Consider the following 26,300-nt stretch of genomic DNA (forward strand, 5'->3'; position numbering starts at 1 on the left):
AAATCTAAATCAACTATATTAGCCAAGTGCTGAAGACAAAAAAATTGTAAATGTGTTTTCCAGCCTGAGATATTAACTGTGTTAAGTATGAGATGCCTCTGCAGACAGTTCCACCAGCCAGGGTGGAATTGATATGAGAATAAAATTGGAGTGTAAAATGTTATTTTACAGCCAGTAAAGAGCTCGTGTGCACAAAAGTGTAGGTTGTTCATTACTGAGCGTACGCTGCTTTAAGTTGGACTAAAATAAAATGATGCTGACGGCAGAGCGACTTTTTTCAAATGTCATTTCAACTGCTGTAAACTACACAGAGTCCTTTTCTTCTATTGCTGGAGAAATGAGTTTTTCTTGACTTTATTGTTCAAGGTGCCTTACCTTAGCCGTGGCCCGACTGCAGCAGTGTTGTGTTGTGAGTTTTGCTTGGGCAGAAGAATATAAACACTAAACCTTTTATTCTGAAGCGCTGGCAGTACAGTTAATACTGATCTGTTCTGTTAAAGCACGCTGCAGATTACAGTGTATGCGCTTAATGAACTAGATTGAAATGTAAATGGGGCTCACTTGAAAGCAGCTGTTTAATGTGGAGTCTGTTTGTACTTGTGCTTTAACAAGGACGTCGATTTGAATGACCTTGTATTAAGGCGGCATGTTGTAAACTAGAGCCCGGATGCTGTTGGACATAATTTCCCTTTTCAACGCTGCCAGTTTTGGATCCTAATAGTCCGACACATTTTCTTTGGTTCCTTTTTGCTGTGACATTTAACAGCGTTATTGTCAAGACATAAAAAAAAACAGCAACCGTGTCAACTATGTCAATTAGAGCCACAACAGAGAGAATGCTTCTGTTTCAACCAGAATCACAGTCTTAAAGGTAGCTCTCTGTGAAAATAAAAGAGCAAACGTGTGGGTTGTTTGTGTCACTAATGTCACTCATTTTACTTTTAAAGCAGGTGCATTTTTGGAAAATGTGCTCTTGAACTAAACCTGCCTTGCGTTAATGGAAGCTGTGCTGCTGGAGGTGCGGGTCTGCAGCCCTCCAGGGATCCTTGATAAAAAGCCATTAGTCTCCTGTGGGCAATACCTGGTACTTTACAGTATATAATGGACTTAACATGCTGGTCGTGTAGCTTTGTGTTCTGAATTTTATCCACCTTACTGGGATTAATCCCTAAAGGCTGATAGATGCTAAATGAATATTTATGACCCCAAACAGTGAGGGTGAGTAGTGAGCACTGAGCCTCCCCTCTCACCACAGGTGTGTCTAAGTGTGTGAGGATGTGTGTGGTTGTTTGCCTCCGAACCGGCCAACATAATCAAATCCTCGTAACATACTTCTAAGTGGAGCACTTTACCGCAACACGAGTTTATAGATTTTTTTTTTCAGGACTGAAATGACGCCCTGCTGGACACCAAATTCGCTCTGTGAACAACTTTTTTTCCCTCTTGGTCTGGGCTGTGTGAGGGCAGAGCTGAGAGGATAGTCAGACATTTTCCACTGCTTTTGATTAAGCTTTAAAGATTATTTCTTATATTGTACTTATTTCTTACAAGTCTTCAGTGCTATTACCGGAAAATCCTTAAAGTATAACTTGTACACATATACTTAATTCTCTTTCATTCAGTTCATGAGGCACTTCGTGCACAGTGTAAATGGTTTCAGAAGTTCCATCTTCAGCATTTACATCGTCACCATCTTGGTTGCAAAAATAAACAGATGTGGCGAAGAAGGGCAGGTCTGACTGTGGCTAATGGCTAATGACTTGTGATCAGCAAATCAGCTTCATTCCACAGATAATCCTTCATTTTTAAACATGGCTAAGATTTCCAAAACACACTTAATTTTTGTAATCAATATGGCTCAACATGAGTGAGTGAGCAGTGTTGGGAAGGTTACTTTTAAAATGTATTCCATTACAGAATGCAGAATACATGCCCCAAAATGTATTCTGTAATGTATTCCGTTACGTTACTCAATGAGAGTAACGTATTCTGAATACTTTTGATTACTTAATATATTATCATGCTGTTTACAACTACGTGAATGTACTATTGCTGTGATTTATTACTGTTACTGAAGGTCCGTGGCTCCGAACCGTAGTAAAGGGACCTCTGGCTAATACGGTGGGTTCTGTGTCGGGCTCGTAGCCGAAAAATAGCTTTACTTTGTTGTCTGGGTCAACTTTGCTAGCGAGAGACAGAGAGAGGCGTTGAAAGGCTGCTCCAACGGAACTTATTGTTTCGGAGGAAAACACGAACACAGTGTACAATTGAGTCTTAATAGCTTACTTACAACTGGGCTCGTCAGGCACTCTTCTTGGCTGCAGTGGTTATTATTATATTTACATGCTTCCAGCTCCCGTTTCTGCTCTGTGACAGCTCACTGCCTATGATGCTACATTCTTTAGAGCTATACCGGTAGCATTCTGCCTATTAGCTTAGCACAACAACAACAAAAACTCACCCAGGAAACACACAGAGAGAGCGTCGCCCTGTAACCATGGCAACCGTAACGCTGCCGCCTGGAACAACAGAACGTAGCTGTCAAACAAAACCCAAACAGTCCTGACCCGCCACAATATGAAACAGGAAAGTACCGCCGTGTAATCCATTTATTTCAACAAAGTAACTGTATTCTAAATACCACCTTTTTAAACGGTAACTGTAACGGAATACAGTTACTCATATTTTGTATTTTAAATACGTAACGGCGGTACATGTATTCCGTTACTCCCCAACACTGTGAGTGAGCCCATAAACTCCGCCGTCAAGACAGAAAGCTGTTGTGTCATCGACTCAGAAAGACCAGAAGTCTTTTTGGTGGTCTTTAGACAGAATTCAGATTTTAGGCACATTTTCTAACCCAGCAAACTGTCCAACCTGTTTATGGTGCCATCCTATGAATTAAGAGTTTTGCTGTACCTAGTGACAAACCAACAACTCTCAGTGTAATATTTTCCTTTTTTTTTTATTTGCACTTAACAAATGAAATAAATGACATTCATTGAATAGTAAGTAGGACTACTCAAAATTTCAATTGGTTCTTAACATTTGGTAACAGCAAAATGTTCTAGCCTGACAAACATTTCTCTTATAAAAAGCTTTTTGGGGGTCTGCACGTTGGCTGAACCAGCTTTTTTTTTCTTGTCCATAAACGTAGTGTCCTTTAGTAACTTGTTGATTTGAAGAATTGCACTGTGTGTGGTTCTCCTGGTTCTTACTGAGCTGCACAGAGAATTTCGTTTTTAACCATGAAAACCGGTGGTGTCACGCTCTGCCCATCGGGGTATACATGAACACGGAGTAACCTGACAGTGCCTCAGATTTGCATTAAAGTCTTTCTGATGTTATTTTAGGAATCTGGAATAGCTTTCATGCAAATGGTAAAACTCTCCCACGCAACTGTCTTTTTGGTGATTTAGGGCACTTCTTGAAATTGATTTTGCTGCAATGCAGTTCGAGCCATCAAGCTAACTCGCTCTTTTAACCATCAGCCGTTTGCTATGGTTGCACGAAATTGCAAATCAGCGGCTGGTGACACTCTCTGTCATGTTTGCAATGAGAAACAGAGAAGAGAGGTAGAGAAGAGAGGAAGCCGAAACAGTATCTAACACCTGCAAATGGAAACTGTCACAGCTTGATAACAAACCTAGAGGAGGTGGAGCAGAATAAACACTAAGCTCTCTAGTGTTGCTGCTTAATGAGGTTTTCAATGATACAATTCAGTGAGATAGAAAGAAGCGACTGGCAGTTGTGAATGTGATTCACAAAGGAAGCCAAATCCTTTGACCTCTGCAAGGATCTGTAAGTCTTAGTGGCCATACATTTTGTTCCTTTCAATGACCGAGATCCTATAGAAGATCATAAATGGAGTCACCGCCACGGCTGGGCGCTCAGCTTCATCTTTGATTTAGTGCAGCGAGACAGGCAGAGACACTGGCGCAGCCTTGCATGACCAGAGGCAAATGAAACAGGAAACTGACCGCCTCATCTTCTCAAGGGTGTCTGTGGATGTCTGAGGTGTGCGGGCGTGTGGTGGAGATCAGGTGGGGTGGGCAGACGTGGTAAGGTTGGGGGAGTATATTTTACTAATGAGGACATACTTGCTGTCACCTATGGGTGTACAAACAGATGATGTAGAAAAATAAATTATGCATCATCATTGCACCTGAGCATGTATACAGCTGAATACTGCAGAGCTGTATAGCCATCTGCTTAGTTACAGTATTGCTATTAAATGCACATACAGGCCTATTGACCGGTGCAAATGCAAAAGATGACAGCATACAGATTGCTTGCTGTCTGCTCACTTTAGCTAGTTACCCATGTAAAGATGTGTACTTTAGAGAGTTTGAGAAAAAATCTATGAGCCGAAGCTGAAAACGTTAAAGGCACCTGACAACCATCAGGACTGCAGCCTTTATTGGAAATGTTAGAGGGGTGGATAGATTGTTTGGACATAAGGAACAAACAAAAGCACACAACAAAGAAAAACAAATTCAGCCACGAAATGAATAAAAACTAACAAAATTTTAGGATTAACCTCAACATGAGGTTGTGGTTGGAAGTTTACATACACTCAACATGGCTATGAATGTCATGGTAATTTTGCCAGAAGCTTGTTGATGGCTATCAAAAGCAAGGTCAACTATGTATATGTAGTCCAAAAAATAGTCAAAAACACTGGACAAGTGGACATTTTTGACACTTTGTTTCCAGCATCCAGCGATTGAATGTGTGTATATATGTCACACCATAAATAAATTGTTACAACGGTTATTCTGACATACTTTTAAACTTCCATCCGTGTGTGCTATCTTGCTCCAGATATTAGAAAGCGTTTTTTCTCCGTCAGTGATCTTGTTAGTAAGATTTATGATCTTCTACCTGTTCAGAAACATAGAAGTGTGGATCTTCCTTTGATATGCACGCATGTTGTTCTAGATACTTACTGCATAAACATCTGCAAAGCGTTATTGGACTGAAGATCAAGGATCATGATTGTCTGCAAACGGAAGAGAAAGGTTAGGGATAAACAGGACTATAAACTCTTTAAACAGCAAATTATGTGGCCCATAGGAAAACCCGTTGCATACCTGATGCCACTAATAGCATCTTTTATTTGAAGATTTTAGAAAGTCTAGTAATAATCAAAAATGAGAGGCAGATTTGTTTTTAATTAAACACTGAATGTCTTGAGTCGGAGGTGTTTGGCTGTGGCCATTAACCAGAATGACTTTGAATGATTTAACTAGTATGGAGTGTTTCTCAAGGGGACTCTGAATAGCGTGCCTCCTCCTGAGACCTAACCTGTGATCCTTTTTTTTATTACAGGACGACTTTGTGAGCGCTAGGCTACCTGCAACCTTTAACTCCTTGTGCTGGTCACGGTTCACGAGTCCCTAATCCATTAAGGTGTGGGAAGCATGGGCTTCATTACAAACGAAACGGTCTGTGCACATCGGGAGGAGGAGAGAGGAGTGTCTTATTAAAAAAGTGGACTTCTTTGCCTCCAGCTGTACTTTGAGAGTGACAGGAAAAGCCTTCGTCTTCATGGTTCTGCAAGTGGTCCAACTTCATTATATGCAGCAGTGACACTTGAGCCACAAAATGCCAAAAGTCCAAAAAGATGATTTTCCAACTGTGTGACTATGACCAAATGCTGTTTCGTTTAGCTGATGCTTTCATCCAGAGCTTTTTTACGGTCGTCAAACACTGGCGTTAAAAGAACCCTTAACCATGGCAGTCCACATTCAGTTAAAGGATGTTTGGAGTAATTTATTCAAAGTTTGCTGTGCTTTTCTCTTTCAGTCTGTATCAGTTGGACAGGTGCAAAGAATGCTTTTCAAATAGTGCAGGTCAGTAACCCTGACAATGTAATACAAACCAGCAGTAGGAGAGAGGTATTAGAGAACACATGATGATATCTTATATCAAACCCTGGAACAAAATGAACTGAGGGCAGTCGAGTGAGATGTTACTGGTATATTTCTAAATAATTTCTCTATGTTTAAGCTGTGAAAATCATTATTCACAGTAAAAACTAAAAAAATCCCTTTTTAAATAAAAATAAAAATATTCCAAAGACTAAAAAAATCATTCACCCTGTGTACAACAGTATTTCACACATTCTGTATCTGCTTGTTACAGCGTTTAAACAAAGCAACAGTATAAAATGCTGACACTGAGTTAAGCATCCAGACCCAAGAAACTGTGTTTTTATGGCTGCGGCATTAAATCAGGCTGAAATCTGTTAGACGTATTGAGCATAATTTTATTCACATCCTCCTGGAAGTCAGCCTAGTGTATTTGTATCTCTGGAAATCTGGGGGATATCCACTAGAATTCAAATAAAGTCAAGATGATTTTAGTGGTATAAACACAGAAAAAAACACACACGTTCAAGTCTCTTATGGTTAGCCATTGTCAGATATATCTCATATTTATTTGGCCTTCCCCTTGGAGAGTTGAGGAAAAGCTGTTTAGCGTGATAAGCTGAGACATATGTCATTGCACAGCAGGTATATACAGGTTTATATTCTATCATATTTTTTACAAACTTTGCAATCTTACTTTCTTAGTTTAACCTGTTCATCTCTGGTATAGCGATTTCATTTTGGCTTGAAGTCTAAGCTGTGTTTACCACTACTAGATTTTGAAAATCCCCTTTACCTTAATGTCACTGACCTAAGCAGCACGCCTAGTGAAGATGAATCTACTCTAATTTCACCGTACAATTTTTGACCGACTCTAATGCGCTCCGATTTCACACGTGCACCTTTTGGACACAATTCCGCATGATTGTAGCCAAAAGTTCATTATAAAAACAAATAGGTGCGATCAGTGTGGCGACACTGATAACGAGGTTCTGTTCCTCATCTCCGTAATGAATGGAATAATCATCTCAGTGAGGCTGCTGTCGAATAAACGTCAGCACTAAACCATTTCTCTTCCACACTTCTTCTCCCCCAATGGGCTCATTAGTGTGCTGCTGAAAGCTGCGCTCCACAGTTATACAACATATTTATTATGTAGTGGTTTTTTTTTTCTGTATTCTACTTCTTTTTCTTCTTTGTTTGCACAGCGACGTCCTGCACATTTCACACTAGTGCTTTAATCAAAACTCTACTATGATCCACTATATTTAATGTGGCTCTCAGTCATTCTTTTCCCAGTAAGAAATGTATAGAAAAATGACACATGCAGTGGGTTTATGTGTGGTACTTGGATAAGATCCAGAAACTGTTCGTGGGACTTAATTTTTTTCAAATGTAGAGCCGTTATCATTGACTCATTTAGCTCTTTTTTAGCTAACCAACCCTAAAAAACTGAAGCCAGAATAAAAGCATCTTCACCTTCAGTGTGAAGTTTATGACCTTTTAAAGGTTAGTCGCTTTCAGCACATTCGTCTGACATCAGCACTGTGACGTGTGAACAGAACATCCTCGTTATAACTGCTGTCAACAAGATCTGTGATGCAGAAAACATTGCACAGATGCAGGGTTGGCTTTGCTCAAAAGACATACTGACAAGCTTGAAGTTGCACATCTGTTTGAAGCATGCAGATTCAGGAAACGATGAAGAAAATGGGCTTGATTTCACAGTAATTTTAGACTATTTACTTTTCGTGCTTTAATATAATGTTTGATGATGAAAAGGTCAGGCATTTTCTTCCTGTTTTATATGCCTGGGATGTACAGTACAGGCAAAAACTATTTAGATAATAACATTTTGTTGCTGTTTTTTCAACAGGGCAGAAAGTTTTAGTGTTATAATGTGAATTCCAAAAGTTTAACAGTCAGAAAGTTATTAATGCAACATATAAAGTAATAAGCCATAAGACACGCAGGTATATTAAACACATTATTGCTTTAATACTTTAATCAGTGTATACTTTAGAAAAACAGTGCAGTGCAGTTAAAAGGACAAATGGAATCCAATCTTTTGGAAATCATACTACTTCTTTCTACCTATCTAGCAATACGTACAGTGAAATCATTGTAATATCTTTTTTATGTCATTCTCTTAGCCTAAAAAAGTGACCCAAAATACAGAAAATGAAAACACTTTTTTAAAATTGTACTGTTATAGAGGAGCTACTGGTTTGAGGCTGTTCCAGGTCAGATTTGACCCATATTATTTCAAATGGATTTTTTGATAAACCAGTGTGAGTCAAAACTGTTAAACTGTGCATGCCATGTCTGTTGGTATCTTGTACAGGACAGTGGTGACACAGTTAAGGCAGGACCATGTCTTTGTTGCGAGAACTGTCTGTGTTCCCATTACAATAGCCCAGGTTCCCCCAGAGACAGGCACTTTCTGGTCTTCTGGCCACCTTCTGGTAATTAGTGATTCTATCCTGGCTGTGGATATGATATAGACAAAGTGCTTCAGTTTTAATAGAACCGAATAGAAAAGTGGTGTACAGTGGTGCCTCGCTATAACGCGGTTCACCTTTCGCAGCCTCGCTTTTTCGCTGATTTTTTTTTTTTTTTTGTGCAATTTTGCATGCTTTTTTGTGTTCTGCATCCTGATTGGCTGTAGCCAATTGTCAATCAATCTCCTCCGTGCCGTGTCTCCTGTACAGTACGGAATGTGTTCAGCTTGTCAAATTTACATAAATCTTTGATCGCTAGCAGTGTGACTCTGAAGTGCTGTACTGTATGTTTGTAAGTTTTCTCCCCAACAAACACAACAATGTCGATGAAACGTTTTACACCGTCAAAGGCACCTGCGGGAGCACCCAAAAGGCAGAGGAAGATGCTAATCATCGCACAAAAAGTTGGACTTCTGGATATGCTAAAGGAAGGTAGAAGTTACCGTATTTTTGGACCATAAGGCGCACCGCATTATAAGGCACATTAAGCGAATCAAAACAGTCAGATAAGTCAAACTTTACTCAACTCGTTCTTCTTGCTTCCTCCACTTCCATACCATTGACTCATTAATGTTGAATTCTCTCGCAGCTGCTCTATTCTCATGTTCTGGACCTAAAAACAGGGTTTGATCTTTGGTTTCATTCTATAATATTGGACTTATTTTTCTACCAAGGTTTGAACTTTTACAGCCTTAAAACATCTATAATAATTGTAAAAAAGAAAGATGGCTACTTCGCAGATTTCACCCATCGCGGGTTATTCTTAGAACATAACTCCCGCGATAAACGAGGGACCACTGTATAAATGTTTGGTCAACTGTAGTTAGGGCTATAACACATAAAAATGTGCATAAGCATGCTCGCTTATTTCTGACATTGTCGCAGTTATTTATTGTTGTAATTATTTATTGTCAGCAGATTAGATGCAATTCTCCCATTACAGCTAACAACAAGCCTGCTAAACAGCTGGTTATAAGCTAATGCTATTCAGCTAATGTTAGGCTCAAGGGGCCTAAAAATCCCACTGATGAACCGTTTGAGTCCAACAATGTCAAAGCCACTTCAAAGGAAGTTTCACTAATGCAGATTAACAGCAGCTAACAGTTGCAAAAACTGCAGCGCTTACAGAAAAGTTCAGGATGTCTTCAACAACTCAACTCAGTATGACTGTCATCAGAAAGAAGTGAGCTTCACTGACTCTTTAACACGTATCAGACTCGTTTCACAAATGTACAGCCTCACACTCATAGACACATATTGACAGCTGAGGTAAACGGCAGACTGACAGCTTACACTCACTACAGATGAACGGCAGCTGGGGTTGTTTGTCCTACAGCAGCCTAGATAGGGTTATGGACTTGAATTGGAAAGGGTAAGAAAACAGAGCTCAGCTGACTGCAATCTGCAATCTACTGACAGCTCGTAGTGAAGTTTTACACACTGAACCTTTAAAAAGGCTTTGAGTGGTAAGGAAGACTAGAAAAGTACAATTTAAATCTCAGTACATTGCAATGTAACAAAGTACCCTAAAGCCAAATCAGAATCAATTTATTCTATCTAAGTAAGCTTAAAACAGAGAACAGGGGGATCTGGAGGAGAGAACAAATTTTAATGGTCCCAGCAGTTCCAAAAGGTTTTTGTTTTTTGCCATTTTCAATTTCAAAAAATTGAAGTCATTATGGCTGTTATGTTTCCATGTCTCAGGTAAAACAGCACGTTGATGTTTTTTCTCCAAAAATGAGTGTTGTTAAACCTTAATAAATATACTCCCCCTGGTCTCTGAAACGTTAATTAAAAATGAATCATCCATGTATTAATGATGGTTATTTATACATTCTGAAAAGATCTGTAGTATAGAATTCCTTATAGAAACTTATAATGAGGGAATTCTTGGCCCAAGCCAAAACTGACCCTGGGCTATTCTGTTAAGGCATGAAATATGAACAGTATATAAGAATTCGATTTATTTCACCTTGCTGTGTTAATACAATACAGGGCTGATAGCAAGACTTAACAACAGAAAGCCTTTAAATCTAACTTCAAGCGGTAAACATAAAAATGTTGCACACCACACTAGGCTACTGTTTTACCTTTAAGCTTGAGAATAAAGAACTCAGTCTGCATAAGAAAAACATTTCATTTACAACTTTACATGACACTGAGCAAAGCTGTTTTTTTCTTTTTCTTAAATCTGTAAAGTCTACTTGATTTTCTTTGGCGTGTTATTCTATCAGGTCTTAAATTAGGATTTAATAATGGTGAAGTGTTGCTTGAATAAGATATCACGTGACAATCTGAAAATAAAGGGTGAGCATTGTAGCATAGTAACAAAAACACTGCGACTGCAGAGTAGATGTGAGGAAAATTAATGAGTATTTAAATTGCTACTGTTGACATTGCCTCAACCCCACACTGCTCCAGTGCAGCTGCTTGGTGTTCACTAGTATGACTCTGTGGTTATACTGGGGAGCCCCCAGCCATGTGTGTGTGTGTATGTGTATGTGTGTGTGAATCTGGGAGCTGCTGGAACAGAGCATGCATGCTCAATCAAGTTCCCCAAGATAAATAATATGGAAAGAGATTAGTGCCAGCAGAGATTGTATTTGTATTGCATAAATTTAAATTTGTCACCCTCATATTAAGCAGTTGATTTAAAAAAAAGAAAATGAATTTGTTGAATAAATGAATTCTAAAATTAAATATGAAGTGAAATTAAGGGATTTATGTTGGGTCTGATTACATTTAAATTAATTTTAACAAGCCCACATGATCTCTGTGTTTTCTTCTTTGCTATGTCTTTTGTCGAGATTTGGACCAAATGTAGCCAGTCATGATATGATATACAAGACTAGGACACAATAAGAGCTAACTGGTTTAAAGCTGTATAAAAAATAATGATATGACAAGTGGATTTGTCATTTAATAGCTTTTGTGCAGATTGCAGAGCTTCTGTCAAACAGTGCAAGTGACAACCAAGTAACAGCAAATGCTAAAACACTCTGTGACGGTGGCACAAATAAAGATATAAAGTCATTAAACAGTCCAAGGAATTTTTGCTTCTGATCAACTGAGGTTAGACTGGAGCAGCAAAAAGTGTAAAAGGTAATTAATACATATTTAGTCTACTGCTGTACTAAAGCACAGCAGCTGTTATTTATTTAATTTCACTAATTGTCAAGTTAAATTACGATGTTGGTGCTAATAAACTGCAGTTTTTGCTCCACACATTTATCAGACAGCTTTTTTTTTTTTACAAATTCAATTCAATTCAATTCAATTTTATTTATATAGCGCCAAATCACAACAAATGTCGCCTCAAGGCGCTTCATAGATACAGAGAAAAGCCCAACAATCATATGACCCCCTATGAGCAAGCACTTTGGCGACAGTGGGAAGGAAAAACTCCCTTTTAACAGGAAGAAACCTCCGGCAGAACCAGGCTCAGGGAGGGGCGGCCATCTGCTGCGACCGGTTGGGGTGAGAGAAGGAAGACAGGATAAAAGACATGCTGTGGAAGAGAGACAGAGATTAATAACAGATATGATTCAACACAGAGAGGTCTGTTAACACATAGTGAGTGAGAAAGGTGACTGGAAAGGAAAAACTCAATGCATCATGGGAATCCCCCGGCAGCCTACATCTATTGCAGCATAACTAAGGGAGGATTCAGGGTCACAAATATTTTAATGTATACAGAAAATGTATCTAGGTTTGTTCCTTTATCATGTTCGTGTTTATTTCTATTAGAATTAATTATTAGAAACTCTTAGAGTCTAAATATAACTTCCACCATTACAGTTGCGTCCATAATTTGTTGTATAAAGACTTATTTTGTAGTGCATCCCCCAAAAAAGTGCAGACTAATTTAAAGCATTTAAAAGGATTACATTGACTGTTTAGGAATTACAGCAATATTTATACACAGGGCCTCATTTTCAGAGGCTCAAGTAACTGGAAAATTGGCTGACAAAGCAGGTTTACTGCCAGTCCTCTTGTTATTTCATGCCAATGAGGCAGATAAAATATCTGAAATTGATTCAAAACGTTGTCAAGGTTTACAGTCAAACAACACCTTCATGAATGGAAATACAGAGGGCTTTGAAGAAAAGAAGCGCTACTTACACAGGAAGCAAAAAGGTCAGATTAGCCTTGAAATAAAACAACTAAATGAACTGGCACAGTTCTGTAAAAATAAAGTTCTTTAGACAGATGAAACCAAGATTAGCTTGAACTACAATGATGGGAAGAGAAAAGTATGAAGGGGGAGGATGGACACTGCTCATGATGCGAAGCATAACACATCATCTGTCAAACATGGTGCAGCCAGTGTTGAGCACGGGGATGTATGGCTGACAGTGGAACCAGGTCACTTAGTGTTTATTAATAAATTCTAAAGTTTAGATCACTCTCTCCTCAGATTCAGTCAAATGCTGCAAAATTGATCGGAAAGAGTTTCACAGTGACCCGAAACAAACTGCAAAAGCAGCCCAAGAACTTCTCAAGACAAAGAAATTAGATATTCTCTAATGACCAATTCAGTCACCTGACCTCAACCCAATAGAGCTTTATTGCTTTACAGTCACTGACGACAAAACTAAAGGCAGAGAGACCCACAAACAAGTAGCAACTAACAGTGACTGCAGTAAAGGCAGCGTTTAGTGACATTCAACTTCTCATCAGTTACTAAAAACGTTCCCTATAGTTATGATGTGTTTGTCCAATTACTTTTGAGAATCTGAACATGCGAGATTCCTAAACACTTAATGCAACTGTTTTTTAGTTTTTCAGGTTTTGTTTTTGTTTGTTTTTTTCCTCATAGGAAGATGTGTGCTCTTTCTTTTTTTTTCCAAAGGACTGTTTGAAATGAGCCCAGCACTTGAGTGGAAGTTGAAGTTGAAGTTTACAGCTGCACATATATCTGTCGCTTTCTGTACTCTTCACTCTGCTTCATTTCTTACTTTTCCAGTGGACAAAATTGAAAATGTCCGTACAACTCACTGCTCAAAGTCACTGCCGATAAAACTTGGAACAAGATATCAGATTTTGGCTGCAGTGTCTCCCCTGTCACAGCGAGGAAAATACTAAAAGCAATAATTCAGTTCTGAAGAAAAGTAGCATTTTTTATATTTTTGCTACATTTGCCTGTTTAGGAATTCAGCACCTTTGGCTGCTTTTTAGCTCAGGCTATACCGCAGGAAAAACTCAGGCTTGCATTTAGAAACAAGTTGATGTCTTCTTGCTCCTCTGGTCTGAAAGATAATGTTGCCAGTTAGTAATAACTGATATCAGAACTGGAGGAGAAAGCCCTATTTCCTGAAATGACATCAGGCCCCCTGGCAACACATTTACAGGTTGACTGCTTCTGAAGTGTTTTTGGAGGTGTTGATGCTAAAAAAAGTTTCTGATTCTGATTGCAGTTTGATGTAGTAACTTTTGTTTTCCTCTCTACATCTACGTTTAGAGTTAAACTTGTTATATTAAAGGATTATCTATGTGTTTTCAGACTAAATAATTCCCATAATCTTCAATAATTACTTGAACTGACAGTCATCTAAAATAGTAAGTCTATTACTTTATGTTTGTCCTAGAGACACGTACCAGCAAAGATTTAATTTCTTGAACTGAAAAATGTGAACAGTGATCTTTATTAAAGGCTTGTTTGTCGTTTGTCTTCACATTAAGTGAAGTATCTTTGTTTAACTGCATTTGTCATGTAAAAGGTCAGGACTCAGTGTAGCACTGTGCATCTGTACCAGTGGTGTTCTCTCAGGAAAAGCAAAGCAGGGAGTGTTTGCCTTGTCAAATCTAAAAATAGACAAAAATTAAAATGTGCCAAAGCAAACTGACCTCTCCTTTCATCCCAGGTACCGCTGTCATACATGTAAAGCTCCTCACCTGTTTCCATCCATCCGTTAAATAATGTTGTGAACACACTCGCTGAAAGCTGCATTTATTCCACGCTCACTGGATACTGTAGCTCTCTGTCATACCAGCATGTCTGTCTCCCATTAAAAATGACTGGAGCTGGGTAAGCTGAGAGGCCAGAAGCTTTTTCTGGTTTATTTGTCATCCGTACTGTGGATAAACCTCTGGTCTTTTGTACTAAACTAATCAGAGACCAAGCTGCCGGCTCAGCTTTGACTGCTCTGAGATCAATTGCGACTGGAGCGTCGTATGGGAACACAGCTAGCATTAGCAAGTAAACTGGCATTAATGATGTAGCATCATAACAGATAACTTTTCTATTTTTAACCACCTTGGCTAAAATATGTGATGTAGACAAGGTGGAGGGTGAAAAAGTTGTTAATAACTCCTTTAGTGCATTTTTAAGGAAAGTTCTAATGGTGATGGAGAAGGGACGGCAGGTCCACCCATGTCTATAAAATAGGCAAGTTGGCAAGTTGGCAAGGTGCAGCCACCTTCTTTGGTGGCACAAATAATTACAGAGGTTATCAGTGTCACATGAAAAAAAAACCCCACTGTACCTGTTTATAGTACAGCTAAACAAACCAAAGTCCATCAGTGGCTGTATCGGACAACCGATTAATGCTCCGCATAGTACCCATTGTTTTTCCTGCCGCAGTGGGACGCAGGAAAGTCGGTTGCCTCGCTGAAGAGCTGTGGAGCCTGTCACCTGCAGCTCTTCATCTAGACGGCTCATTGCAACTAGTCCTTCTCATGCTTTCCTACACTTCCTTCCCTTTACTCCCTGTGGTATCTGATCCAGTGTTGTCTTGTTGTGTTGGCACATTTCTGATGGACAGTATGTGCATACCTTGCTGACATATACTGTATGTAGGAGACCAGGTTTGTGCACATCTAGACAAAAACAAAATATCCAGGTGCAAGACAGAAATGACACAAGATGTCATAAAACAGGCACTGCAGAGCTCCATTTCAATAATTTAAGTCCATTTTATATTATTATTTTAAATGCAGCAATTCAGGCCACAGGATCTTCTTCAGGTATGCGAGGACAAGTCTGGAGGCCATTCTCTCTCTCTCTTTTTGACACGTGTGGCTTCACAGCACACCCATGCAGGGCATATAATGTGAAGCAGGAGTAGCACTCATATGATGCGCAGAGATAGAACAGTGAGACTGATATTAATGTGATTACATTTATACTGAATTACATGGATGCATCATTTCCTCTGAGTGGGAAATTTGGTGCAAAAAGGCCTGGCTTCGCTGAAGAGTGCACGCAGTGAGGCAATCACATGTAACTGCTAAGTACGAAGAGGTGCTGATCATGAAACATATGAAAACCCAGTCAGAATCCATGAAAAGGTTTGCAAATTTTAGGTGCTAGGTGATACAATGCAATGCAATGTGTGTCACAAGTTACACACATTGCAGTGGAAACATTAGTGTCCGTCTCTGTAAAGATAAAAGTCAGTTGAAAGTTAAATGCTACTGCGACATTTGCACTCCATTTCCTCCACACCGTAGTTAAATGAGCACTCATTTAGAAATGATGAATAGCACATTCGTTCTCTGTAATATATATATATATATATATATATATATATATGATAGCGAAGGAGAGCACAAACACTTTTCTCATACGTCCAGTTCATGCATTTGATTGTCGGTAATGGGCTTGTATTCCAGTAAGTTTGAAAGTAATGCATACAGTTTAGTGATTATGTAATATGTCCTGCAACTAGTTTACACCCAGTAGACTTGGACCCTGTAAACAGGCAGTCTCAATCAGCAGCATGCAGGCAGATAATACGGGCACATGGATTTTTATTCCTGATTGCAGCAAAATGTAGTGCCTTTCATTTAATGAAGCAAATAGCTTGAGTTCAAATGGTAAGGGGTTATTTATTCAGTCATCTCATGGATGTTGTCTACATTAAGCATTATAGCATGTAGCCTATTAGCTCAAATTTGTTGTCTGCTCTTCATAATGAGTCAGATGCTCAGTAGCAATAACAGTGTTACAGCCAGATGTGTAACTTGAGTGTTCTCTGTGGTTGGCGTGTAGAGATATATGTGTGTTTACCCAACCTCTAATCTGTCATTAAACCGGTGAAACAAAGCCTCGCATTCTCTGCGTTTGATCAACAAATCGTGCCGACGATTTAATTTATCAGACAACAAAATCGATGCTTTTGCATCTTGGCACGCATAATGTGTGTCACACAGTTTAACCAGATGACACACTTTGTTTGAGAAACCTTAGCGTTGGTTACATTTTTAAGTCAGTGGGATGTTTTAGATGGCCCGCTGTTGCACCGCTTTCTAATCAAGGCTGCACCTTGAGTGTGAGGGAGACAGTGAGAGGTGTCGTCGTGTATGCCTGTGTGTGTGTGTGTGTGCGTGTATGCATGCGTGCGTATGCGTGGGTGCGTGCGTGTGTGTGTGTGTGATGACTACTGACTCAGCTGGAGAGGGCAGACAATGACAATGATGATATTTAGCAATGCACATGGCAACTGGGGCCTTAATTTAGACATGCAGCAGTTACCAGCAAAATACAAGGTCATTTTATTACATGTTCTTTTTTGTACTTTTGCTAATTGTGCCAGATTTATCATTCAGACCCTGATCTGTAAATGCAACCGTGTCAGATAATGAAAAAATACATAAAAAGCTGTCCTTTTTTTGGTTGCATAACTTTAACAAATATTCCATTACCTATTGCTTCCTTCAAGACATATTTGAAGGGAATTTTCTTTCCTTTGTGCCATGAAAATAACAAGAGTCTGTCTCCTTTTTTTCCATCTCAGTAATGAATGAAATAATTAGGTCTGTGAGGCTACTGTCGAATGAACGTCAGCATTAAACCATTTCTCATCTTGACTTCCTCTCCCCAGATGGCCTCATTGATTTATCCATTTCCACGCATCCTCGCTGTGCATCTGAAATATGCCCTGCAAACACATCACGAAAAAAAAAACCCACGAGTTGCCAAGGGCGTATGGGTCTTTTGGTCTCTGTGCTTTGCACTTTTTTTTTTTTTTTGGTGCAAATCCTTCTCATCACCTGCCCACTGAGATGGGCAGATATGATTGTAATTACGCCACAGGCCTGCCTCGAAAAGCCCAAACACACCACAGACTCATTTGGCAGCTTTTTTTATTCCTGCCAGTTTCTGGTTACAGCTCGAGCCCGCAATGAGAGCAGAAGCTGATGCTGCAGTACGCTGGCACCACTGCAGGCGAGGCTTCTCATATTCAGCTTCATCTTCAAAGGGTTTTCATTGTTGCTGGAAAGACTGGGTGACGAGCTGGCATTTCGATGACATGCACCCACGCTGGAGGGGCAAAGCGGAAATATGTTGCCCGCCACAAACTCTAATCATTGCTGTAGCCGGTGGCGGGAAGCTTATCTAACCTTAAGGATAGACAGTGCCTCAAATGAGAAACAGGCTGTGGTGAATATGAAAAACCATCTATCTCGGTTAAAAGTTTGGTACGTATTAAACTGGTAAAAGTACAGCAGTGAAATATCCTTGAAGTCAGAGTGCAAAAAGTTACTGATTCATTTATGTACGCACGGTATATGGAGCATTTAAATGCTGTCACTGTGCAGGTGGCATTAGAGTTGACCTTGCTCTCACGCCAGTCCAGTGCAACAATGTGCAGAGCAAGGACATTATTTTCAATCGAGAGTGCACCTGCCCCTTCACGAGCATCTTCACTCCTGCTTTTGCAGCCAGACTGGAAAGATTCACATCAACACTGACGCCACAACACATAAGTCCCAAGGATTATGCTTCAGTGCGTTTTGATTATTTCATTCTGTGTATATAAAAAAAAATGGTACAATCTAGTCTTTATAATTTAAGTATGAAAAATTTGTCTTAGAAATGTAACTCCCCTGTCACAGAGTGAATTAAACCGGATGTATCTCATGCTGACTGAATTCATGAAATACTAGGAAGGAGCTTCAAGCTTGCTTTTATTACCTCCTTTAGCATAGGATAAAATGGAACATCCTTCATGAAAGATGAATGATCCATCATTAATTAAGAGTGCACTTTCAATTTCATGCTATAATCTGCCATTTGGAACCATCAGTGACGAGCTACGCTAAAACTACCAGTTAAAATTATCTTTGTGTAATAAAATCTTCTACTTAGATGAAGAATGAAGTTTTTTTTTAGTTCTATAAACAAAGATTATGAGCAACAAAAATTATCAGAGTGAATTTAAGGTTTGCAGTAACTTAGGTTAACATTAGTATTGCCAGCCTTTACACTCTATCAACAATCAGTTTTACTTCAGTCATAGAAAGCCTTAATAAAGCTGAAGATGGATAATCACCTCAGCAGGAAGAGGAAGTATTTTATATGCAGTATTATCTTCATTTATTTGTCGGGTGGTAGAGTGGCTGGTGCTGTCACCTAACAGCGTGAAGGTCCAGGGTGCTGGCCAGCTCCTGGTATGGAGCGTGTTCTCCCCGTGCCTGTGTGGATTCCCTCCCACAGTTCAAAGGCAGGCATGTTAGGTTAACTGCTGATGAGTGTGAATGTGGGGGCGAAAGGTTGTCTGTCTCTGTTAGCCTGCAGTAGGCGATCTGTTCAGGGTGTACCCCCACCTTTTACCTCGTGACAGCTGAGATAGACTCCAGCTCCACTGCAACACTGATTTGGATAAGAGGAAGAAAATATATGGATGGCAACAAAGTCACATTTCTAACTGAGTTATCCTCGTCTATACATTCTGCATGAGTCAACACGGTGAAGCGGGTGACGTATATGAGATGAACTTTTTTGTAGTCTTTTGTAGGAAGATAGTTGCAACATGGCAGTCTCATGTCAACAACATCCACCATCACATTATCAAGCAGTGCAGTCAGGTTCTCCGACTCCCGAGTTTCACTTTTCCCCAGCTCATCACACCTTTCTTTGACTAACAAGATGAAGCAAAGGGCTCAGAAAAAAAGCGATAGGTTTTTTGTTTTTGTCTTTTTGTTTTTATCACCACTGTGCTCTCTATCCTCTGCCTTTCTTGTGCGTGAGTTGGGGACAGCTGACTTCAGTCAGGTTAAGAAAGAGGAAACCATCAGTAGCAATGAGTCAGTCTGACAGTGTTTTAAAGCATAGGGTGTGCACTATATTTAGCCTATTTTAAATCGATCCTTTCTAAATGTGTGGACAAATCCTAATTATGTGATTAGATTTTTTCTTGGCTGGATTCATTTAAAGCATTGTGTCATATTTTTGTAAGCTTTTTATAAAACTGTTGTACAGTTTAAAAAACTAAGCTTGTTAAGGTATTAAGGTTGTTAATACAGCACAGGAGAAATGGTCAAAAGTTAAATTATAGTATGGCGAAATATATGGATAAAATTCAACCTCACAATATTATTAAAACCAACTGCAAATACACAGAATATCTGTTTGGAGAGACATCAGGTAACTTTCTGCTGGAACTGTGCAGTAACTACTCAGATACATTCAGTACAATTCTGAAGTATGTGACTAAAAATAAATGTGCCTTTCAACTTCCCATCCCTTTACATAATTTTGTCTTTATCCCAAAGATAAAATGCAGTACGATGCACATTAATACTGAGAAAACATTTTTCAGTTCATTGTTTCTCCTTTTCACAGAAATCTATCAACTGAGACGCTCCCCGCTGAAAAGTTGCTTGGACATCAAATGAGACGTGCTGAGTTTCATTCGACTCAGATTTCAAATCACTGCTCACAAACGATGTCTGCACTGCCGTTAAAGGCTACAGCATGCGGGAAATATTTTGTGGTGCTACAGCTTGATAATATTGCCCACAGCAGGGACAGAATTTGAAAATGGGCCAAAATCAGTGTGACAGCAAAGAAAAAGTGTCATCAGTCCAAATTGTCAGTTGTTTCAGTTATGCCTCTGCCCAAGAGGAGGAAGTGAAAAGTGTTTTGGGCTAAATAGAAAGTCAGTGCGATACAAAGAGGTTTTTTGACCCTCATTTCTTCTTGCTGCCCCACCGCCCTCAGCTATGTTGCTGAAAGCCAGTAGGTTAAACTTCCTTCCTGCAGAACAGTTTAAGTGCTAAGAGCTCTGGAGCATGATAGAATGTCATATACAGTGCTGTGTAAAAGTCTTGAGTCACCCCCATTACTTTCATGTTTTGCTAGGAAAATGGGAAATAGTCCCCATAATAGTCCACACATGGATATGCAACATATTAAGTAAAAGTTGAGTTTGTGCAATTCTGACTAGCTTCGAAATCAATATGTGGTGTGAGTACCTTTTTTCTTCAACACGAACTCTGAAAAGGCAAAATCTAAGGTAATTTCTTTATGCAGGCTTTAGGAATAGTTTCCTAAAGGCATTCCAAAGCTCTTCTTTGGATGTTGGCTTTTTAAATGCTGAAATCTGGTTCTGGAGAGGCCATTCCCAGACTGATAGTGTTCCACTGTGTGTCGTTTTCTATCCAGGTATGCTTTGACTGCATTGGCAGCGTGTTTCGGATCATCGTTGTGCTGAAAAATGAATCTGCTGCCAATCAAAGGCTTTCCAGATAGTACTGAATGGTGGAGTCGCATCTGCTGGTATTTTTTTTACATTAATAATTACACAGACCATTTCTGTTGAAGTTTCAGTGAGCAGTAGATGGATCACCTGAAGGACCAGTCATTTCTCAAGTTCTGTGTTAGACTTTTACTGGATATTTTCCTGTTTCTTAAAGACATGACTTTCATATCCTGTTCACCTGCTGTAGATAGTTTTTTAGACCTACCACTTCTTTTGTCCCCCACTTGTCCAGTTTCCTCTTTTTTGTTTGTGTTTTTTTACGAACATGCTCCATACCATGGTGAGATATGCCGAGAGTTTGCCTTATAGTTTTTTGGTATCTTGTTTGTGGAAAAATAACATTTTATGCCTGTCAATCTGTTATACTATGTGTTTTTATGAGAGGCAGGTAGGAACAAAGTGCCAAAGATACAACTGAAAATTGATTCCTTTTTAAGTTGTCTGTTATGCGTAGCCAGGTTCATCTCTTTAGTTAGGCGCCTTTCTTATGATTGAGTGATCCATAGATCAGTGTTAGGTGGCTTTACAAAAAACAAACAAACAAAAAACATTCTTACTAAAATGATCTGGGATAAGGACTGGGCATGACTGAAAAAAGAACGGAGCTTGAAAAAACCTGCACAAATATTGCTCAGGACCAATTTTAAAAATGACATGAAGATGTGGCTGAAAGCAAAATATAAAGAACTGAGGGGTGACTCAAGACTTTTGCACACGTATGAACAACAACTACTTACTAATCGTTTTTCTTGGCAAATCTGTTTCTACGTGACAGATTATGATCAAAGGCACTAAACCATCTTACCAAGAGCATGTCCTGGCATATAAGACTTTGGTTTGGTGCGGCTTCTCTAAATGCCCGTCTCAGTACTGTGTAATTGGGCCGACTCTGGTAATTATCCATCTGAGATAATTATGTAAATTGCTTGCAAAAATGCAAAGCAGTTATGTAAGGGTTAAACGAGAAGGTAAAAGAAACAAGAGAAAAGCGCATGAGATGGAGGCGAGATTTCACGGACACGGAGCAGAGTGTTGCACTGCAGTGGCTTTGTGTCATCATCGTGTAGCTGTACCTTGCCCAGCAAGTCTTTGTTTATATTCTCCGGCCTTGAAAGCTGTTCCAGCGTCTGATTCAGCTCCATCGCTGGTCAATAACACAACTACAAAGTGACTCCATCACAATTGTGGAGTCGCACTGAAATGGCGGTGTGTAGGTGGTGCAGCACCACATCTCTCTCTGTGTATTCTCTCTTTCTTTCCTCCTCAGTCTCACCCTCTAATTTCTCTCTCCATGTGTCTAAGCAAGATTGTGCAGCAGTAGGCAGACACAGGGAAAAAAAACCCAAAAAAAACAAAACAACAACAACAACTCAGGAGCTGGCATTAATTTGAATGCATTAACACCTCTCAATCAACCTATAAGATTATTTTCTGCTGTTGCATGGCCAACACAGCAAGAGCTTGTCCCACATCCTCTCCAGGCTTATGACATCAGTGTTGCAAATATTTGGAGGGCAAGGCAGCTTTTTGAGTCACATCAAGAGCTGGAGCGGAGGCAGGGACGCAGAAGATATTTCACTAGGAAGATTGGATCCAATGTGGGGAGGGGGATGCTTGATTCAAAGGAGAGAGGTGGGAATCAGAGGCCACAAACTGTGATTCAGGGAGTGTTGGAGAGGGGTTGAGGCTGCGTTGAACTTTGGAAATGTCGGAAATGGAAAGCCACGACGACCCTAAAAGGATTGCTCTGTGTTCCCAGCCAACTCGCCCTTGAGCAAGGCAGTTAACCACCAGCTGTTGCTGCTGTGGAGCAATCAGTTAATGCACTGCTAGATAGCTGCCAGGGTACAAATCCAAACCTCAGACTTTCCATTGTCCCTATCACAAAAAAAAAGTTAAAACTGAGTTTTATTTCTTGTTAAATATGCACATTGACAGAGCTGCCACAGACAAAAGCTTCAGATTGAATAGTGAAGTCCAATTTGTGCTGAATGTTGTTTTCTTTTCCCGTGTGGAGACAACAGAGAATGCCACCGAGTGACCACTAGCGCATTTTAAAATGATTGTTTACTGAGATAACTAACAACCTGACAAATCAGGTCACAGCATACAAGAGGACTGCTCAGCATCTCTAAATGATTTTTTTATAAACTTACTGCACCTCAATGGCATTTGTTTTATATATTTAAAATGTACTATTTTAGAGTGATACAAATACTCAAAGCTTCACTGTTCAGTTTACTTTTTTTGCATCCTGTGATTATCATGATGATTTTTATACTTACAGCGTGTTGTATATTTGTACAAAACAATGAGCAGTAAGCAATTAAAACTCACTTCAGGCTAAAGAAGAATCTAAGCAAACATAGTTTAAAAAAAAGTGAAAAAGCAATGTGGGAAAAAATCAACAACGGAGTCTGCTGTGGTCCCTGAGCAGTACATGCTATTGGCCTCGAAGTATAAATGCTCCTTGAAACATCTCACCTCCTGCGGTATCTTTCTTCTCACCCTCCCTGTAGCCTCCGTATAAGCAAATCCTAAGAGGAGCAAACTGCCCACTCTCTTTGAGGGGAAAAAGTAGAACAGTGAAAAACAGAATGGGGTTGTGTTTCTATTTTTATTTATATATTTATTCATTGGGCATGATCCGTCCCACGAGTATCAGTCTTTTTTTTTTTTTTGCATACTGCACAGACACATTTTTTGGATTAAAGTGTCCCTGAGATGCTGTAAAATGCCGCAAAATAAGCTTGAAGAGGCAAAACAACTCCCCGAAGAGAACCTCAAAAATTTGTTTGTCATCTAGAGTGTGGGCTTCGACGCTCGGGGATGGAGGGAGGGAGGGAGGGGGCAAGCTATCAGCTATCAGTATGTACTGTAGAGTGCGAATATTCTCCAGAACTTGTGGAGTGTAACTTTTGTCTGGTCTAATTCGGTGATTTTGGGTGTGTGACAAATTTCCTTCAGATTAAAAAAACTAGGCTGTGTCTTAAAAATAATAATAGTACATGTCTGAAGCACCAATCAGACCCACTGTCCTCAAAACCCAGATCAAAATAGATTTTCTTTGTTCTTTTTTTTTTTTTTTTAAGAAAGAAAAAGGGACCCGAATGGGCACATTAGACAGCAGGTAGCCTCAAACAGATCACGCTGGCTGCAAGATGGTCTCTTTATTTTACCATTAGGAGACAGACACCGTGAGTCAGCCTGGCTCTGTTTTCACCGCTGCTCCTTCTGCCTCCGTGGGGGCCCTTAAAAAGATTTTCTCTGCTGCCTCACTGATTCTCGTTTAAGTTGATTGTGGTAGTTACTCTTTTTTTTTCTTGGAGGTGTGCGTGCGTGCGTGCGTGTGTGTGTGTGGGGGGGGGGGGGGGGGATAACCTACTTCCAGAAAAGTGTGGTTATGGTCTACCCACCGATGCAGGCTATGCACCATTTTACGCGGGGTTGTTGTTTCCATTTTATGGCAGTAACGAAATAGCCTATCGATTTAAGTTGTCCTATTTCAACTTTGGTCAAGATTGGATTTTTTAAACAAGCTGGGTTGGGCATCTCCGGCCGGCCCGCCTGGGAGCTGAGGATCACAGCGGGGACTGACTCTCGGGTCGGAGTGCGCAAAGCAGCGCACCAGTGATTCAGCCGCAGTTTCCAGACGGCGCGCAGGTGGAGGCGACGAGGAGAGGAAGCAGCCGCTCAGGACGTGCTGATGAACCGCACGGGGATGTTCAATACGCACACGATTTGTTCCACGTAAAGACCGAACTGCTTCTTTTTTTTCTTCTTCTTCTCCCTCCGCGGTGTGATTTTGGTAGCGGTGCCTTGGTCTGGCTCAGCTGTAACCCATTTCCCCTCCAAGACAAAAGTTTGCCTGCTAAAAAAAAGAGGAAAAAAAGGAAAATGATGTTCTGGTCCGCTAATGTTTTTTCACGCAGTGTTGTGGATTCCGGCGTCAGCGTAAGTGGACAGTCATCACTTGAGAAATAGCTGCGATTTTTTTTTTTCCGCTCTTAATTTCAGTGCCAGTTTCAACAAAAACAGCGGGCTTTTATTCTCCGCACATCATCTCTCGCCAAGGATTGCAACCGTTTGAATTAATGTCGCACTCCATAATGGACTTCCTCGGACTGTACTTTTTACAGCTGGCTCTCATCGGTAAGTTGATCAACACTTGAACAATTGATTGTGGTCGAAACCAATGCGCCGTCCTGTGACTGCCCACTGCAGCTCGCATTCGGCTTGATTTTATTTTATTCTATTATTCTGTTGTTACTTGCTTTTGTTAAGTCTTTCTTAGTGCGAATGATCTTTAAAGGTCCATATTCGCTTGCTTGTGTCAAAGTTGCATCATGAGATCATTCTTTTGTTTTTTTTTTAACCCCTTTACAGAATAAGCCGGTTTGTTAATGAGATACACGGATGCACGACAGGGTCACAAAAAGAGGAGAGATTGTGATTTTCTTTTAAAGACCACACAGAAAGCCCGCAAGTAACATCCTATGTGTGACTGGGGAGTGATGAAACAGCGGGACTCTGACAGGCTGCTCACATTTTCTCCACTCGAGAGATACTCGCTTGTGTTTTTTCGCAGTCTTATTTTGTTCTTTTTTCTTTTTCCCACCCTGCGGGCAGAAATCCCCTTTGTACATCCCATGTATTTAAACCGTTTCCCAGCACCGGCAGATGGATGTGATAATAGATTACCAAAGAAAAGATAAAGATGCCACCAAGCTGCCGCTGCTGCTGCTGTTATCCAGCTTCGCTGCGAAAATGCCAATGCAGACAAGTGTATGTCAAACTGTTGGCGTGCGCGCCCGCGTGTACCACTTCTCACGGTTCGTTGTGAGCGTGCGTGTTGGAGGAAAGGGCATGGTGGTGGGGGGTTACGCGCTTGTGCACCTGCCTTTGCAGGTGAATTGTGTTGTCAGTGCGTGAATAGGGAGGAAAAAACAACGTGGTGGTAGTTTGCGTGCGTGCGTGCATGCGTGCGTGGTGGCGGGAGAGGCGCGTGTGTGAGCGCGCACACGGTATTTGTGTATAAGAAGCTTGAAACGAGGCAGTCAAACAGGGTGTGCGTGATCACATCAAATGCTGAAATCATGAGCAATGACCACCAGCACTGCAGACGCACACACGCACGCACACATGGACACTCAGCTTTTTTCCATTCCTCCACACTTACTTGGGCCAGGTGGTGCAAGTCAGTTTCAGTGCCAGCTTTGTTTTGTGTTTGCCAAACACAAGAGTAGACACCCTGAGTTTTTTTTTTTTTATTGCATCCTATTGTGAAAAAAAATATTATATGGAGGGAAAAAAAACTTCCTGCAGAACGAATGCTGGCTGGAAACAGGATGCACAGACGGAGGGATTTGTGTTTGTTAGATTTATAGCCTCAGTGTTGACAGCTCTCCATCCCGCAGTTCATTTCCTTTTTGCTGCAG

General features: G+C 40.2%; 1 protein-coding gene across 1 annotated transcript in view; it reads left to right on the forward strand.

Moving 5' to 3' along the window:
* Positions 1-23,988: 23,988 nt before the first annotated feature.
* Positions 23,989-26,300, forward strand: part of gfra4a (GDNF family receptor alpha 4a) — a 155,376-nt gene continuing 153,064 nt past the window's right edge. Inside the window, exon 1 of the mRNA XM_085142434.1 lies at positions 23,989-25,014. Coding sequence (XP_084998560.1) covers positions 24,957-25,014 — 58 coding nt within the window. The 5' untranslated portion in view covers positions 23,989-24,956. The remainder of the gene's footprint in view (positions 25,015-26,300) is intronic.

Source organism: Neolamprologus multifasciatus, chromosome 19 (genome assembly GCF_963576455.1).
Source record: "Neolamprologus multifasciatus chromosome 19, fNeoMul1.2, whole genome shotgun sequence".
Lineage (NCBI taxonomy): Eukaryota > Metazoa > Chordata > Actinopteri > Cichliformes > Cichlidae > Neolamprologus > Neolamprologus multifasciatus.